Genomic DNA, 16,538 nt, shown 5'->3' on the forward strand with positions numbered 1-16,538 from the left:
GTAGTTCTATTGGAATGTTTTCTACTCTGAGGGCCTTGTTTCATCTCAGGTCTTTCAGTGCTGTGTCAAGCTCTTCACGCAGTATCATATCTCCCATTTTATCTTCGTCTACATCCTTTCCCATTTCCATAATATTGTCCTCAAGTACATCACCCTTGTATAGACCCCTCTATATACTCCTTCCAACTGTCTGCTTTCCATTCTCTCCTTAGAACTGGGTTTCCATCAAAGCTCTTGATATTCATGCAAGTGGTTCTCCTTTCTCCAAAGGTCTCTTTAATTTTCCTGTAGGCAGTATCTATCTTACTCCTAGTGAGATAAGCCTCTACATCCCTGCTAAGCCATTTTGCACTTCCTGTCAATATCACTTTTGAGGCGTTTGTATTCCTTTTTGCCTGCTTCATTTACTGCATTTTTATATTTTCTCCTTTCATCAATTAAATTCAATACTTCTTCTGTTACCCAAGGGTTTCTACTAGCCCTCGTCTTTTTACCTATTTGATCCTCTGCTGCCTTCACTATTTCATCCCTCAAAGCTACCCATTCTTCTTCTACTGTATTTCTTTCCCCCATTCCTTTCAATTGTTCCCTTATGCTCTCCCTGGAACTCTGTACAACCTCTGGTTCTTTCAGTTTATCCAGGTCCCATCACCTTAAATTCCCACCTTTTTGCAGTTACTTCAGTTTTAATCTACAGTTCATAGCCAATATATTGTGGTCAGAGTCCACACCTGCCCCTGGAAATGTCTTACAATTTAAAACCTGGTTCCTAAATCGCTGTCTTACCATTATATAATCTGATACCTATTAGTACCTCCAGGGTTCTTCCATGTATACATCCTTCTTTCATGATTCTCAAACCAAGTGTTAGCTATGATTAAATTATGCTCTGCGCAAAATTCTACCAGGAGGCTTCCTCTTTCATTTCTTAGCCCCAATCCATATTCACCTACTATGTTTCCGTCTCTCCCTTTTCCTACTCTCGAATCCAGTCACCCACAACTTTTAAATTTTCGCCTCCATTCACTATCTGAATAATTTCTTTTATCTCATCATATATTTCATCAATTATTTCGTCATCTGCAGAGCTAGTTGGCATATAAACTTCTACTACTGTAGTAGGCGTGGGCTTCGTGTCTATCTTGGTCACAATAGTGCGTTCACTATGCTGTTTGTAGTAGCTTACCCGCATTCCTATTTTTTATTCATTATTAGACCTACTAATGCATTACCCCTTTTTGAGTTTGTATTTATAACCCTGTATTCACCTGACCAATAGTCTTGTTCCTCCTGCCACCGTACTTAACTAATTTCCACTATATCTAACTTTAACCTATCCATTTCCCTATTTAAATTTTCTAACCTACCTGCCAGATTAAGGGATCTGACATTCCACGCTCCGATCGGTAGAACGCCAGTTATCTTTCTCCTGATATCGACGTCCTCTTGAGTAGTCCCCACCTGGAGATCCGAATGGGGGACTGTTTTACCTCCAGAATATTTTATCCAAGAGGACGCCATCGTCATTTAATCATACAGTAAAGGTGCATGCCCTCGGGAAAATTACGGCTGTAGTTTCCCCTTGCTTTCAGCCGTTCGCCGTACCAGAACAGCAAGGCCGTTTTGGTTAGTGTTACAAGGCCAGAGCAGTCAATCGTCCAGACTGTTGCCCCTGCAACTACTGAAAAAGCTCGTGCCCCTCTTAAGGAACCACACGTTTGTCTGGCCTCTCAACAGATGCCCCTCGTTTGTGGTTGCACCTACGGTACGGCTATCTGTATCGTTGAGGCACGCAAACCTCCCCACCAACTTCAAGATCCATGGTTCATGGGGGGAGAAAATCATAGAGAAATAATTTTATTAAATACTTTACATAAAATTTATTGCAAAGGGATGGTAACAGTTGCGGAAAACTGTTGGGGCAATAATTTCAGAAGAACTACAGTGCGTTAGCAAAAGATGTTTGTGTAACGATAATACGTTGTGGCTTTAGAAGAGAATCGAATTTGTCATTTAATGTTTATGAGAATGCACTGAATTTAAAAAAAAAATCACCTTCTTTTCGAAACGTTAGCAATATAAGAGTTTCGTAAACACCTTATTAATTTTGTACAGACTCTAGATGTAGATACAAAAATAATTATAAGTTTAGCTTCGAAAATGTACGATGAAAGTATAATAACTGTATGAGCTTGAGAAGGATTCTATCAATCAGCCCACATATTATTAATTAAAATAGGATTTAATTAAAGCAATATGTAATATACCATTAAATACTCCGTTATATACTGACAGATAATAATAAAGGAAACGGAAGGTACTTACAAAGGACAGTATACAGGTTGATCCAAAACGAAATATACAACAGTTTAAGTAAAACTACAACTAAGACAAAGATAAAAATTTAAAAGGAAAGAATCCAGTCAGATCGAAAATAATAATAAATGAAAAGGGTTTTGAGCAAATACGCCACTTCAGTTATCTAGTTTCAACTTAACAAAGACATTCAGAAAACTGTACATCAATTTCAAGTTATTTCCGGGGCAATGGGAAGATCTTTGAGAAGAAGAAATGATACAATAGTAAATTGCATGAATGTGTGGCTGCACTTTCATTTGTCTATGATTCCGAATAATGGGCGGTGACAAACGAAGAAAATCACGTATACAGGCAGCAGTGATGAAGTTCATATAATGCGTAAGAGGCTGTAATGAATTGGAGAAAATAAGGAATGCGACAATTTGAGTGGATTCAAAAATCTTTTCAGTTACTGACATGATTTAACACAATGGGATTAAATGGAGGGTTGAGGTTTTTTGAAGGAGAGAAAATAGATTGCCAAAAATTTAATGAACTACTGGCAACTGGAAAGGGAGAACTAGACAGACCTTATAAGAAGTGCATGGATGACATGGATGACAGATTAGAACAGGTGACTGTGATACCTAATATGTGAAAGGGAATGATGGTAACGATGAAAGTTGCTTCGATGGTGAGTCCTAAATAAGTGTCTCTACCACAGGAACATTGGGCATCTCAGTTTTCAGTGTGAGCCAAATAGAAGATAGCTGGTGCTCACTGACCTCCTGGGCAGAGCGCTGCGCCTTCAGCAGAGACTCGTTTCGCCTCTGCTCAACGCGTCAGCAGGTGAAAGTAAGTTATGGTTTTCTACTACGATGCAGTTGTAGATGATGGAGCAGTAGTACCTAAGGTTTGTATCACTGTTGCCGCTAAACACATTTCCCAGGATTCTGACGGTAAAAATCTGCATTAAATGAATTTATTAATAATGTGATCAAAACTTTCGAATTAGCGCGTGATCTGACCATCCAATATCGTTAAAATCCCTAAAAGTTGTATTCAGGTTCCTGCATAAAGGAAACTGCTCGTGCATGCGAAGAAGTATGAAATATGTTGTTAAAAAGTACGCATGTAAGCGTACATTGAATTAATAAGCTCGTAATACGTTTTCTAGTAGGAAATTAAAAGGATAATCGATTGCTATTGGGCCAATAAAGTAGATACATTTCAGCATCAGTTTTGTGGAAGTGTTCTTGCTGCAATGCCACCATAGTGGTTCTGAGCACTATGGGACTTAACTTCTTAGGTCATCAGTCCACTAGAACTTAGAACTACTTAAACCTAACTAACCTAACGACATCACACACATCCATGCCCGAGGCAGGATTCGAACCTGCGACCGCAGTGGTCGCGCAGTTCCAGACTGTAGCGCTTAGAACCGCTCGGCCACCCTGGCCGGCGCCAGCATAGAACTGGAGAGATCTTTGTCATTCGTACGAAAATTAAGCAGAGTAGTAATCATTCAGAGCATCTCTAATGAGGACATACAGACACTCATTTGTGCAAGAGGCCAATAGATCTCCCTCACTGACGCGGTTGAAGTGCCTCTGACGAAAGAGACAGCAGTTTTGTCCACTAAGGAAAAAGGATTTTTTTATAAAAGTTACCAGGGCAAGATGAGGAAGGTCTCCCTTAAGCAGTTCTCATGTGGACATGTAGAGCATATGTGTAAGGATTGCAGAAGTAGTGTTAAGTGTAAATGCTATTTTGAATCAGGGGGCTTGAGCCAAGACATCCAGCTTGAGACATTAATTCTCAATGTAGACTCAGCTCAAGCATGTCGAGAGTCAGAGACGCCTAAGACAGTCAGCTGTCGAAGTTTCAATTTCTTGAGACACTGTGGTCCTTATAAGTAAGCGAAACCAGTTATGTGTTTTGAATGTCAAGGCCACAGCACATGGCTAAAGACTGTACCGAGAATGCAGGGCATTCTGTGAAAAATAATAAACAGGGAAACGAAAGAATGGCATAAGATTACAGTCGCCTAGTGCTGACCTGGGAATATTCAAATTCGACCGTGAAATTAAAAATCAGTTCGGAAATACAAAGACAAAGGTATCAAAATCCAGTCATATATATATATATATATATATATATATATATATATATATATATATATATATATATATATATACACAGGGTGGTCCATTGATCGTGACCGGGCCAAATATCTCACGAAATAAGCGTCAAACGAAAAAACTACAAAGAACGAAACTGGTCTAGATTGAAGGGGAAAACCAGATGGCGCTATGCTTGGTCCACTAGATGGAGCTGCCATAGATCAAACGGATATCAACTGTGTTTTTTTGAATAGGAAACCCCATTTTTATTATATATTCGTGTAGTACGTAAAGAAATATGAATGTTTCAGTTGGATCACATTTTTCGCTTTGTGATAGATCACGCTGTAATAGTCACAAACATATGGCTCACAATTTTAGACGAACAGTTGGTAACAGGTAGGTTTTTTTAAATTAAAATACAGTGTGTAGGTACTTTTGAACATTATATTTCGGTTGTTCCAATGTGATACATATACCCTTGTGAACCTATCATTTCTGAGAACGCATGCTGTTACAGCGTGATAACCAGTAAATGCCACATTAATGCAATAAATGCTCAGAATGATGTCCGTCAACCACAATGCATTTGCCAATACGTGTGACACTCCTCTCAACAGCGAGTAGTTCGCCTTCCGTAATGTTCGCACATGCATTGACAATGCGCTGACGCATGTTGTCAGGCATTTTAGGTGGTTCACGATACCAAAAATCCATCAACTTTCCCCACAGAAAGAAATCCGGTGACCGTGCGGGCCATGGTATGGTGCATCGACGACCAATCCACCTGTCATGAACTATGCTATTCAATACCGCGTCAACCGCAAGCGACCTATGTGCCGGACATCCATCATGTTGGAAGTACATCGCCATTCTGTCATGCAGTGAAACATCTTGTAGCAACATCGGTAGAACGTTACATAGGAAATCAGCATACATTGCACGGTCCGGACACTTGGATGATGTCGTCCAGGATACCGAGCAGCACACATAGCACACGCCCGTTGGGCATTTCGATCACAATAGCCATACATCAACACGATATAGACCTTTTCCGCAATTGGTAAACGGTCATTTTAACACGGGTAGTGTATCACGAAGCAAATACCGTCCGCACTGGCGGAATGTTACGTGATACCACGTACTTATACGTTAGTGACTATTACAGCGCCATCTATTACAAAGAGAAAAAGTTTTTCCAACTAAAACATTCATATTTCTTTACGCAGTACACGAATATGTAATAAAAATAGGGTTTCCTATTTTAATAAAACGCAGTTGATATCCGTTTGACCTATGGCAGCGCCATCTAGCAGGCCAACGATAGCGCCATCTGGTTTCCCCCTTCAAGCTAGACGAGTTTCGTTTCTTGTAGTTTTTTCTTCAGATATTTGGCCCGGTCACTATCAATGGACTACCCTGTATATATGGGATGGCAGATTTAGATCCTGGAATAGATCAGAAATCAACAACGAACCGTGAGATTCACCTAGTACGACTGGAACTAGATATTCCCTACGCCAGTTTACTTATTATTGATTACTCCAAGGGAGCCCTGTGGATGGTGGGTAGTGAATTAGTAATGTAGGAGATACGTCCTCGCGCTTAATGAAGTTCACATTGAAATGAGAGGAGTATGACTAAGAAATTTTAATAATAAAAAGAATCGAGAACAACTTTATAGCAGATGCATTGCCGAGGGTAAGGGAAGCTTAATCAGTTGATACTGAAACACTGGCAAATGAAAGTGAAGAAGTGCAAGACGAATAGCAGGAGATAACTGACAAAGAAAAGCCAGAAATTATGCGGGAATTCCATGATGCACCCACATGTGGTAATCAAGGGATCCTAATAATTAGTAAACACGAAACGATCTGGTATGAAGAAATAGAAGGATATTAAAGACTACATCAGAAAACTTCCTGGTTGTAAGTCTAACAAAGTAGCGCAAAATAAGACAAAAATCCTGTTGGTAATACCACCACGACCAGAAGGAGTGCTTGATAGGTATGATACTAACATCGTCGGTCTACTGACGAAAACAGACAGGTATAACAGTGTGGTGTGCGTACTGTAAGACCTTCAGTACACACACCATCAGGTTATTTGACTTGTCGCTCTAACGAAGTAGGCGAGTGTCAGCAATATGTCTCGTGGTCTTATCGTGGCGTGTTTATCTTCTGCCGTTAGGTCAGACGATAGAAATGCCACTTCCACGCTTAGAGTAGCAGATTGATGGTGACCAACTTTAAACAGAACTTGATTAATTTTCACACACATTTATTAAAATAATAACAAGCATAAACATTACTTAAATTGGTTCTCGATGCTATTTACAATTGACAATCTGAAGTTCCTTTGGTACTGGTACGTTAATCTTATTCTCACATATATCTTTGTTACTTGACAAAAGTGTCTATACATTTATCTTCATGGCTATGTACAGGAATATGGTAATTTTATTAGGTGCAGACTGAAACTTGACTATAGACTGGTACAGACAAATGCAGAAGTCATACCAACTGGTAGGGACTAATGCAGACTGGTACAGACTGGTGCAGACAAAGGCAGACTGACCAATCGGAAGTCTGTACACTCGTTATAATACCTCGCGCGTTCATGTATCACTGCACCAGTGCGATCCGTGAGGAGAAAAGGTTTTACGTTAGCAGCAATTTCATTGGCTGCGTTACATATTAATACGCGGATCGGCGGAAGCAGAGTTTGGTCTGTCTCTATGGCAGCGCCATCTCGTAGTGCGGAGACGGACGAGCGCTGCGCCTGCACTGTAGTGCTTAGTGGGGCGCGCTCTAGTGGGAAAGTTGTGTACGTGCTGACTACGCGGAACTATGTACACAAAAAAAAGACGTATACTCTCATTCCAGGATGCTCTAACAAACTTCTTTGTATTAGAACTAATAGAAAAGGAGGATACAAATACAGTAGCTCCTGTCCTGATGGAAAGAATAATTCTGAGATTTCGGATGCCCTCCGTAATTCTCAGTGACAATGGTAGCAGTTTTTTCAAAAAATGGTTAAAATTATTCTGAGCACTATGGGACTTAACTTCTGAGGTCATCAGTCCCCTAGAACTTAGAACTACTTACTACCTAAGGACATTACACACATCTATGCTCGAGGCAGGATTCGAACTTGCGACCATCGCGGTCGCGTGGTTCCAAACTGTAGCGCCTAGAACCTCTCGACCACCCTGGCCGGCAGCAGGGTTTTTGAGTGACACACTACAAAAAATGGTACAAATGGCTCTGAGCACTATAGGACTTAACTTCTGAGGTCATCAGTCCCCTAGAACTTAGAACTACTTAAACCTAACTGACCTAAGGACATCACACACATCTATGCCCGAGGCAGGATTCGAACTTGCGACCGTCGCAGTCGCGTGGTTCCAAACTGTAGCGCCTAGAATCGCTCGGCCACCGTGGCCGGCGACACACTACGGAGAGCATGAAGACTCTTATCACTCTTGTTGCCATTTCCAGTCAAAGGTAGCCTTGGAATCATTAAACCGAACTATAACAGAATTCTTGAGAATCTGTATCAATGGCGCTCAATCAAATTGGTTCGAGTGGCTCCCTTTGCGGTATTCCTGTACAATGCAACGACCCGTAGAGCTACGTACTATAGCCCACATGAGTTATTTCTCGGTATGGAATGTAACATACCAGGTATTTTGCATAGAATTTCCGTTGGTGTTACTTCCAATTACAATGATCATGTACTCAAATTGAAAGAGAAAATGAGACAGATGTACCAATATGCCAGAGATTATAAGAAACAGTGTAAGAAGAAGAACAAGCAGTGCTATGATAGATACCAAAATCCGAAAGATTTTAAAACAAGTTATCAAATGAAACTTCCTGGCAGATTAAAACTGTGTGCCCGACCGAGACTCGAACTCTGGACCTTTGCCTTTCGCGGGCAAGTGCTCTACCAACTGAGCTACCGAAGCACGACTCACGGCCGCTACCCACAGCTTTACAGAAGCCCGCGAAAGGCAAAGGTCCCGAGTTCGAGTCTGGGTCGGACACACAGTTTTAATCTGCCAGGAAGTTTCATATCAGCGCACACTCCGCTGCAGAGTGAAAATCTCATTCTCCAAATTATCAAATCTTATTGTACAATCAAAGCGTTAGGAGTGGCGGAAGCTGCAATCTCGGCACGCAGCGGCGTGGCCCGCACACTGTAGAAGGAGAAATGTTCAAATGTGTGTGAAATCTTATGGGACTTAACTGCTGAGGTCATCAGTCCCTAAGCTTGCACACTATTTAACCTAAATTATGCCAAGGACAAACACACACACCCATGGCCGATGGAGGACTCGAACCTCCGCCGGAACCAGCCGCGCAGTCCACGACTGCAGCGCCTCAGACCGCTCGGCTAATCGCGCGGCGTAGAAGGAGAAAGAGCCCCAATGTTGTCATTGGTTTGCAGAAAAACAAATTTTTAACGGTGCATGTCAATAGGTTAAAGCATTTCTACTGAAATAGATGAATTTCAGCCTGCCTTCACTGGAATTCGTCTTTCTGCATTTGCTCTTCACAACTCAGAAGCTGCAGTCTGACCTCAAACCCCCTGTGTTCCTTCTATCCTATGTTAGGACACGAGAACATCACTTACATTTTTCTTCAGCACATGTCATATTTCAAACTCCTCCTGCACGTTTACATGTTGTCGTCAAAAACAGACCACGTCACTGTAGAAATACAGTAACATCACTCGAGTGGGAAGCTCTGTACTTCGTAAAATGGGGTAAATTACGTGAAGTATTAACAATGTTAACGTCCTTCACATACATCGTTATAAATCAATGTTATAATACATTGCTTACATGGGAACAATGGGCCACTGGCACTAAAATACATTCACAAGTCAGATTGTCGGTACACTATCTCTGATTAGTGTACAGAGAGGCTTTTGGATGTATTTTCGTGCCAACGGACTCTCATTGTACCACCATCACGTACAGGAAAACATTTATTAATATGATCGCTTCTGATTGTCAAGTATCATCGAATAAAAGAAGTAAATAAATTCTGTGTTATCTCGGAAATCTTCAACTTCGGAAACCATTGTCATTCCTACTACTTCCGATGTTAAAAACCATCATTTCGTTTTATGTCTTGAATACTGTCTTTTCCTTAAAGATGACTGAAAATATTCTTAACTTGTAGCAGTTATGAAAGACTATGTGTGTCTTTGTGTGTGTGTGTGTGATAGAGAGAGAGAGAGAGAGAGAGACGAAATGGTTCAAATGGCTCTGAGCACTATGGGACTCAACTGCTGTGATCATAAGTCCCCTAGAACTTAGAACTACTTAAACCTAACTAACCTAAGGACAGCACACAACACCCAGCCATCACGAGGGAGAGAAATTCCCTGACCCCGCCAGGAATCGAACCCGGGAACCCGGGCGTGGGAAGCGAGAACGCTACCGCACGACCACGAGATGCGGGCAGAGAGACGAAATGTAGCGGGGAGGCATAATTTTTGCTGTAGGAACCGAGTCGGTTTGACAAAGAATTTCGCCTCTCTGCTGTTGCCTCTTTTAGGCATCCCGCGCATGTGACATGGGTGCGGTGCCAAGCACGGTATGGTTCGTAGAAAAGCTCTAAAAACTGGGCGGAGGCCCTCTAGCTATAGTACAGACTTTGATTCCAGTTTAGTTACGACATTCCTCCGTCGGAGGTTCGAGTCCTCCCGCGTCCATGGGTGTGTGTGTTGTCCTTAGCGTAAGTTAGATTAAGATAGATTAAATAGTGTGTAAACCTAGGGACCGATGACCTCAGCAGTTTGGTCCCATAGGAACTTCCCCGCAAATTTCCAGATTTGTGTGCCTGAATGCTGGATCTTCCATTTTTAACTTCTGAAGATATCGAATTTCCATGTCACAACACTATTCTCGTAACTGGTAGAGTAATCTTCAGTTATGTAAAGTATAACAACACTGATCTGTGGATGACAGGGCATTAAGAGTGAAGTATGTGTCCTACTAAAGAATCTGTACTTTAGTTGTTGTCGCCGGCCGAAGTGGCCGTGCGGTTAAAGGCGCTGCAGCCTGGAACCGCGAGACCGCTACGGTCGCAGGTTCGAATCCTGCCTCGGGCATGGATGTTTGTGTGTCATTAGGTTAGTTAGATTTAACTAGTTCTAAGTTCTAGGGGACTAATGACCTCAGCAGTTGAGTCCAATAGTGCTCAGAACCATTTGAACCATTTTTTTTTAGTTGTTGTCGTACATTTGTATTAAATTACTGCGTTTCATTTGCTGTCATTTGTGGGGCTCTTTGATTCTTCGTAGAAGCATTCATCTGCATCTACATGATTACTCTGCAGTTCTCAATTATGTGCCTGGCAGATTGTTCATCGAACCACATTCAAGCTATTTCTCTATCATTCTATCCTCGAACTGATAGCGGGTAAAACGACTAATTAAATCTTTACGTCACAGGGCTGATTTCTCTTATTTAATTATGATCATCATTTCTTCGCATGAAGGTAGGTGGTAATAAAATATTTTCACACTCTGAGGAGAAAGCTGATGATTGAAACTGTATGGGAAAGATGAGGCCGCAACGTGAATCGCCTTTGCTTTAATGATTGCCGGCCTAATTCGTGTGTTATATACGTGGTACTATCTCCCCTACTTCGCAACAACACAAAAGGAACTGCCCTTCTCTGGACTTTTTCGATGTCCCCTTCATTCATATCCGATGTTGACCACACGCCAAACAGAGGTAACCTAGAACAGGTCGGACAAGCCTAATGTAAGCCGTCTCTTTAGTAGACCTATTGCATTTACTAAGTCATTTTTTGATCAATATATGGCAGTCTTTCGTTTACTTACCCTGCAATACAGTCTAATAACCTCCTAATCAGAGTATGAGCGCAATTTGTATGAACTTTAAAATTTTTCACATTTTCATATATCTAGTAAACACCTGTTTCTCTGGAGTGAAAAATTCCTTCAGTATCCGTGAAATTTTCTGTAGAGAATTTAGTCTACACGAGACATTTTAGTTCTACGTAGTCTTTGTTTTCTGCCACACTTCTGATAATAACCAATACTTTTCGCTTGTTATCACTTAACTCTTTCGCAATTTAGGTAACTAAAGGGAATACGCAATAAGACGAAAACGAATTATTCTTTTCTTCAAAGGCAGTAGCTACATAGAAGCCACTGCTATTTACGGTGATCCCCTGTTCGTTAAATGGGGCAGGATATAGTTTTCATGGGACATACATCCGAAAGGAGTGCAGTTCACATTGATCGGTGAAGGTACCATGTCCAAAGATTTGGAGGTTAGTACTTCCATGCAACATTTTCATTCCTCACAAAATGTATCCTCGATCATAAAAACGATCATGTTCGGCAATTTTCCTGGTTGCATTGCCTTATCTGACGTCTCGCCGTCTGAGGGTACGTCGACAATCATTAGTTAAACTGAATCTGGTCTCACACAAGAATATCCCGCCACCCGAGTCCTCGTTAGTCCAGTTCTTATATATTCACACTGCCACGAACGCTGACGCCGATGTGCAGTTATCTGCAGAACACAGCGAAGTGGTCAAAGAGAACACCCCTTGCGCTCGCCCGTCACTACCGATCATGAGACCTGTGCCTGTCAGTCGCGTTAAATGTGGTTGCCACTGTACCCGCTATTTGACACACGTCTCTTCTCGTCTGTTGCACAGTGTAGCGGCTATCTGCTACTGAGCTGACCGTGCTCTAAACCTGCTATCCTTCGAGCAGCAGTGACTGTAGTCAGGAATGCTCCCAATGCATGTGAAACACTGCTGTCAGCAACAGCAAATTCCTGGGCTAATCACACTTTGTCCGTCCTCCAGTTTCCCCATGATTCTTCCCCACCTAAGGGTATCCAGATGCTATCTCCGGGCCACGACGTAAAGAAACACACCACCACACTGCACCGTAACGCTCGTTGATTAACATACATCGTCTTTTCCCGACACTTAAATAGCTTCGTGTCGCAAGACCAGCCAAATTTGTCGCTATAGTCACGCCGACCTCATGCCATTTGACGTAAAGACTTCAGAGAACACTTTTCCTATGAAAACGAGATCCCACAATTCTATTCATTCCCACTAAGTGGTTAACCTATTCCGTCCTTAAGTTTTCCATTATACTTACTTAAAGGTAGTAGAAGCAGTTACGTTTCTAATTTAATTGTTAGCGTGCAATGAGCTAAAGACCGTGTGGCAAGGTGCCATTACACAAGTGGCTGTGGCTGCCCTATAGCCTGTAGACTTTGCCTGTCCCCCCCCCCCCCCCAGTCGAATACTTCCAACATTCTTTCATCCATGCTAAAATATCGGCCGTACCCCGCAAGGTCCGAACACTTTGACATCTTGAGCAGAGGTAAACCACGTCACAGATATGCGCACATTTATCTCAATTCAGATCGGATTCCTTCTTTACATAACAGTCCTAAGAAGACAAGATCGCTTCCCTACTGATAACTTTCGAAGGGAGACCTCATATCTCCATTGAATGCTATCATTTACCTGTCAGTCTGTGTAAGTGTCACATTTCGACTCATCCGTGAGCATTCAGCCGGCCGGAATGGCCGAGCTGTTCTGTGCGCTTCAGTCTGGAACCGCGCGACCGCTACGGTCGCAGGTTCGAATCCTGCCTCGGGCATGGATGTTTGTGATGTCCTTAGGTTAGTTAGGTTTAAGTAGTTCTAAGTTCTAGGGGACTGATGACCTAAGAAGTTAGGTCCCATAGAGCTCAGAGCCATTTGAACCTTTTTTTTTTTTTTTTTTGAGCAGTCATCCATCTATTATTCCCAGATAGTGTCTCATAAAGATCTTTATTTTATGGGCACTTTCAGCATGACAGCACTCCTAATCAATAAGGATGCATAAAGCATTACTAAGATTTGTTTAAGTAGTCTCTGTCAGTTTTCAATAGAATCAATTTATCTAAGGTATTCCTGTTTAGATGAGAAATACATGGTACACATCACTGGTATCGAAGTGTTTAACTTTTAGCTCAATGTACTTACCCTCATTAGCTAAATCTTTGCAGTAACTCGGCAAGTTGCTTGATAAAAATTTTAGTTCCTTTGCTTGTTCCAGATGAGGACAAACTCTAAGTTTGAAAAATCTCCTATGCTGAGCCTTGAGATCCGAAGGCTGCGTCGTGTTTGATGTACCTCCCATGGCCATGACCGCTTTATTTTCTGTACACAACAAAAATAATATTAGAGTTCTGAGTACCTGAGTCGATGATCATAGCCCCCCCCCCCTTATTCTATTTTTAAGATCCTTCGTTATCGAGCTGCAGGAACAGGCTTCAAGGTGCAGTGACTATGCAGGACGAAAGACAATACTATTTATTATTACGTATACTTGCCTAAGGATAAGTCACCTGAGAATTAAGTAATGATGCAGATTGCAATGCACAAGTCAAAACCTGAGTCTGGTTATTCTTAAACACCAGATCAAATCGTCTACTACAGACGACAAATGTACACCTGCAATTTTACAGATGTGATGGCTCTTTCACAGACAAAGCTGACAACAGAAAACGTTTTCACATACATTAGAATGGGACATGAGTACAAAAACTGATCAAATGAGATATCCTCAGCAATATTTGACAGACAGTCAAAGCACGATTTCCTTCAGTTTACTCATTTTGAGCCGCAAGGGACGATCCGTGACAGTGCATTAAAGATAAACTTCTTTGGCAATATCCCAATAATAATATTTATTCTCGATAACTTGTTTCAGTTATCTGAGGATGGTAACACTGATTACCGAAATTGGCTATCAAGAAAAACGTATAGTATTATCGATCTTGGCAAACTAGTTTATCTTCTCTGATGTAATAATGATTTGTCTAGCTACTGAACTTCGTGACTTTGCATGGATGGCTTCGGAGGACCGAGTAGAAACTTCACGGTCGTAATGATGTTCTGCTATTTTTCCGTCACAACTTAGTCCACCAAATGTGAAGTATATTGAACTGATGTCCCGCGGCACTCCTTTCTGCCATCGAAAAGAGTATTCGCGCTAATAGAATACACTAGCGCTCGACTAATTATTTCTGGCCCGAAAGAATATGAAGATATTTTTGCATTGCATGCTCAACTTTCTAACTTGGCTGTGAACTGCACATTTAAGAGTTTGGAAGAAGATTGTAAATGTAATGGGGAAGAAACTAAGTGGCTGTCATTACAGATTTTCTTCAACTAACCGCTTCGTTTCCTGCAATACTTCTGAAGGAAATGTGACAGTGGTAGGAGAACCAGATTATCTCAGATTGCAGTTCTGGAACGTCGGTGCTGAAGAAAGATAAACGTTTGACGAATATGGATGCTACGCAAGTTGTGTCATCTCGCGGGTTGTGTCATCTCGCGTGCCCTAGAACTTAGCCAAGTTTCTTCACTTTAAGCATTTGCTAGAGAAAGAATTTTGCATTAGAGTGGAAACTGAATGAACAACTGCCTTTGTACAAGGATTTGTTTGCATCTAATACTGTAGAAACGAAAGAAGAGAGGCCTACGAACGACGTGAAACACAACAGAATTTTACAGACTTTGCTGTCTGAATTCAGCGCAAAAAATTATTATTTCGATTCCTTACATTTCACTACACAATGCCTTTTTTCAGTACCAATAATTGTGACTACTATCCTAAACACTTAAAAAGGAACCACAGTGTAACTCTTTACTTATTATGACACTGTAACTTTACTGACTTCCCCATGAACCAGGGACCTTCCCGTTGGTAGGGAGGCTTGCGTGTCTCAGCGATACAGATAGCCGTACCGTAGGTGCAAACCACAATGGAGGGGTATCTGTTGAGAAGCCAGACAAACTTGTGGTTCCTGAAGAGGGGCAGCAGCCTTTTCAGTAGCTGCAGGGGCAACAGTGTGGATGATTGACTGGTGTGACCTTGTTACACTAACTAAAACGGCCTTGCTGTGCTAGTACTGCGAACGAATGAAAGCAAGGGGAAACTACAGCCGTACAGCTTTACTGTATGGTTAAATGATGATGGCGTCCTTTTGGGTAAAATATTCCGGAGGTAAAATAGTCCCCCATTCGCATCTCCGAGCGAGGAAGTTGTTATCAGGAGAAAGAAAACTGACGTTCTACGGATTGGAGCGTGGAATGTCAGATCCCTTAATCGGGCAGGTAGGTTAGAAAATTAAAAAAGGGAAATGAATAGGTTAATGTTAGATATAGTGGGAATTAGTGAAGTTCGGTGGCAGGAGGAACAAGACTTCTGGTCAGGTTACTACAGAGTTATTAAAACAAAATAAAATAGGGGTAATGCAGGAGTAGGTTTATTAATGAATAGGAAAATAGGAATGCGGGTAAGCAACTACAAACAGCATAGTGAACGCATTATTGTGGCCAAGATAGATACGAATCCCACGCCTACTACTGTAGTACAAGTTCATATGCCACCTACCTCCGCAGATTGAGATTGATGAAATGTATGATGAGATAAAAGAAATTATTCAGATAGTGAATGGAGACGAAAATTCAACTGTCATGGGTGACTGGAACCCGACAGTAGGAAAAGGAAGAGAAGGAAACGTAGTAAGTGAGTATGGAATGGGATTAAGGAATGAAACAGGAAGCCGCCTGGTAGAATTTTGCACAGAGCATATCTTAATCATAGTTAACACTTAGTTGAAGAATCGTAGAAGGATGTATACACGGAAGAAGCCTGGAGATACTGGAAGGTGTCAGGTAGATTATATAATGGTAAGACAGAGATTCAGGAACCAGGTTTTAAACTGTAAGACATTTCCAGGGGTAGATGTGGACTCTGACCACAATCTATTGGTTATGAACTGTAGATTAAAACTGAAGAAACTGCAAAAAAGTGGGAATTTGAGGAGATGGGACCTGGATAAACTGAAAGAACCAGAGGTTGTAGAGAGCTTCAGGGAGAGCATTAGGGAACGATTGACAAATGCAGGGGAAACAAGTACAGTAGAAGAAGAATGGGTAGCTTTGAGAGATGAAATAGTGAAGGTAGCAGAGGATCAAGTAGGTAAAAAGTCGAGGACTACTAGAAATCCTTGGGTAACAGAAGATATATTGAATTTAATTGA

General features: G+C 41.5%; 1 protein-coding gene across 15 annotated transcripts in view; it reads right to left on the reverse strand.

Moving 5' to 3' along the window:
* Positions 1–16,538, reverse strand: part of LOC126253313 (uncharacterized) — a 155,547-nt gene that overhangs the window by 83,070 nt on the left and 55,939 nt on the right. For 13 of the 15 annotated variants that reach the window (XR_007545940.1, XM_049954557.1, XM_049954556.1 and 10 more), the window contains exon 4: positions 13,468–13,644. The exons of the other annotated variants lie outside the window; for them this stretch is intronic. Coding sequence is in view for 12 of the 13 variants with exons in the window: in XM_049954557.1 (XP_049810514.1) it covers positions 13,468–13,644 (177 nt within the window). In the remaining variant the exon portion in view is untranslated. The remainder of the gene's footprint in view (positions 1–13,467; positions 13,645–16,538) is intronic. 15 annotated transcript variants of the gene reach the window in all.

Source organism: Schistocerca nitens, chromosome 4 (genome assembly GCF_023898315.1).
Source record: "Schistocerca nitens isolate TAMUIC-IGC-003100 chromosome 4, iqSchNite1.1, whole genome shotgun sequence".
Taxonomy (NCBI): domain Eukaryota; kingdom Metazoa; phylum Arthropoda; class Insecta; order Orthoptera; family Acrididae; genus Schistocerca; species Schistocerca nitens.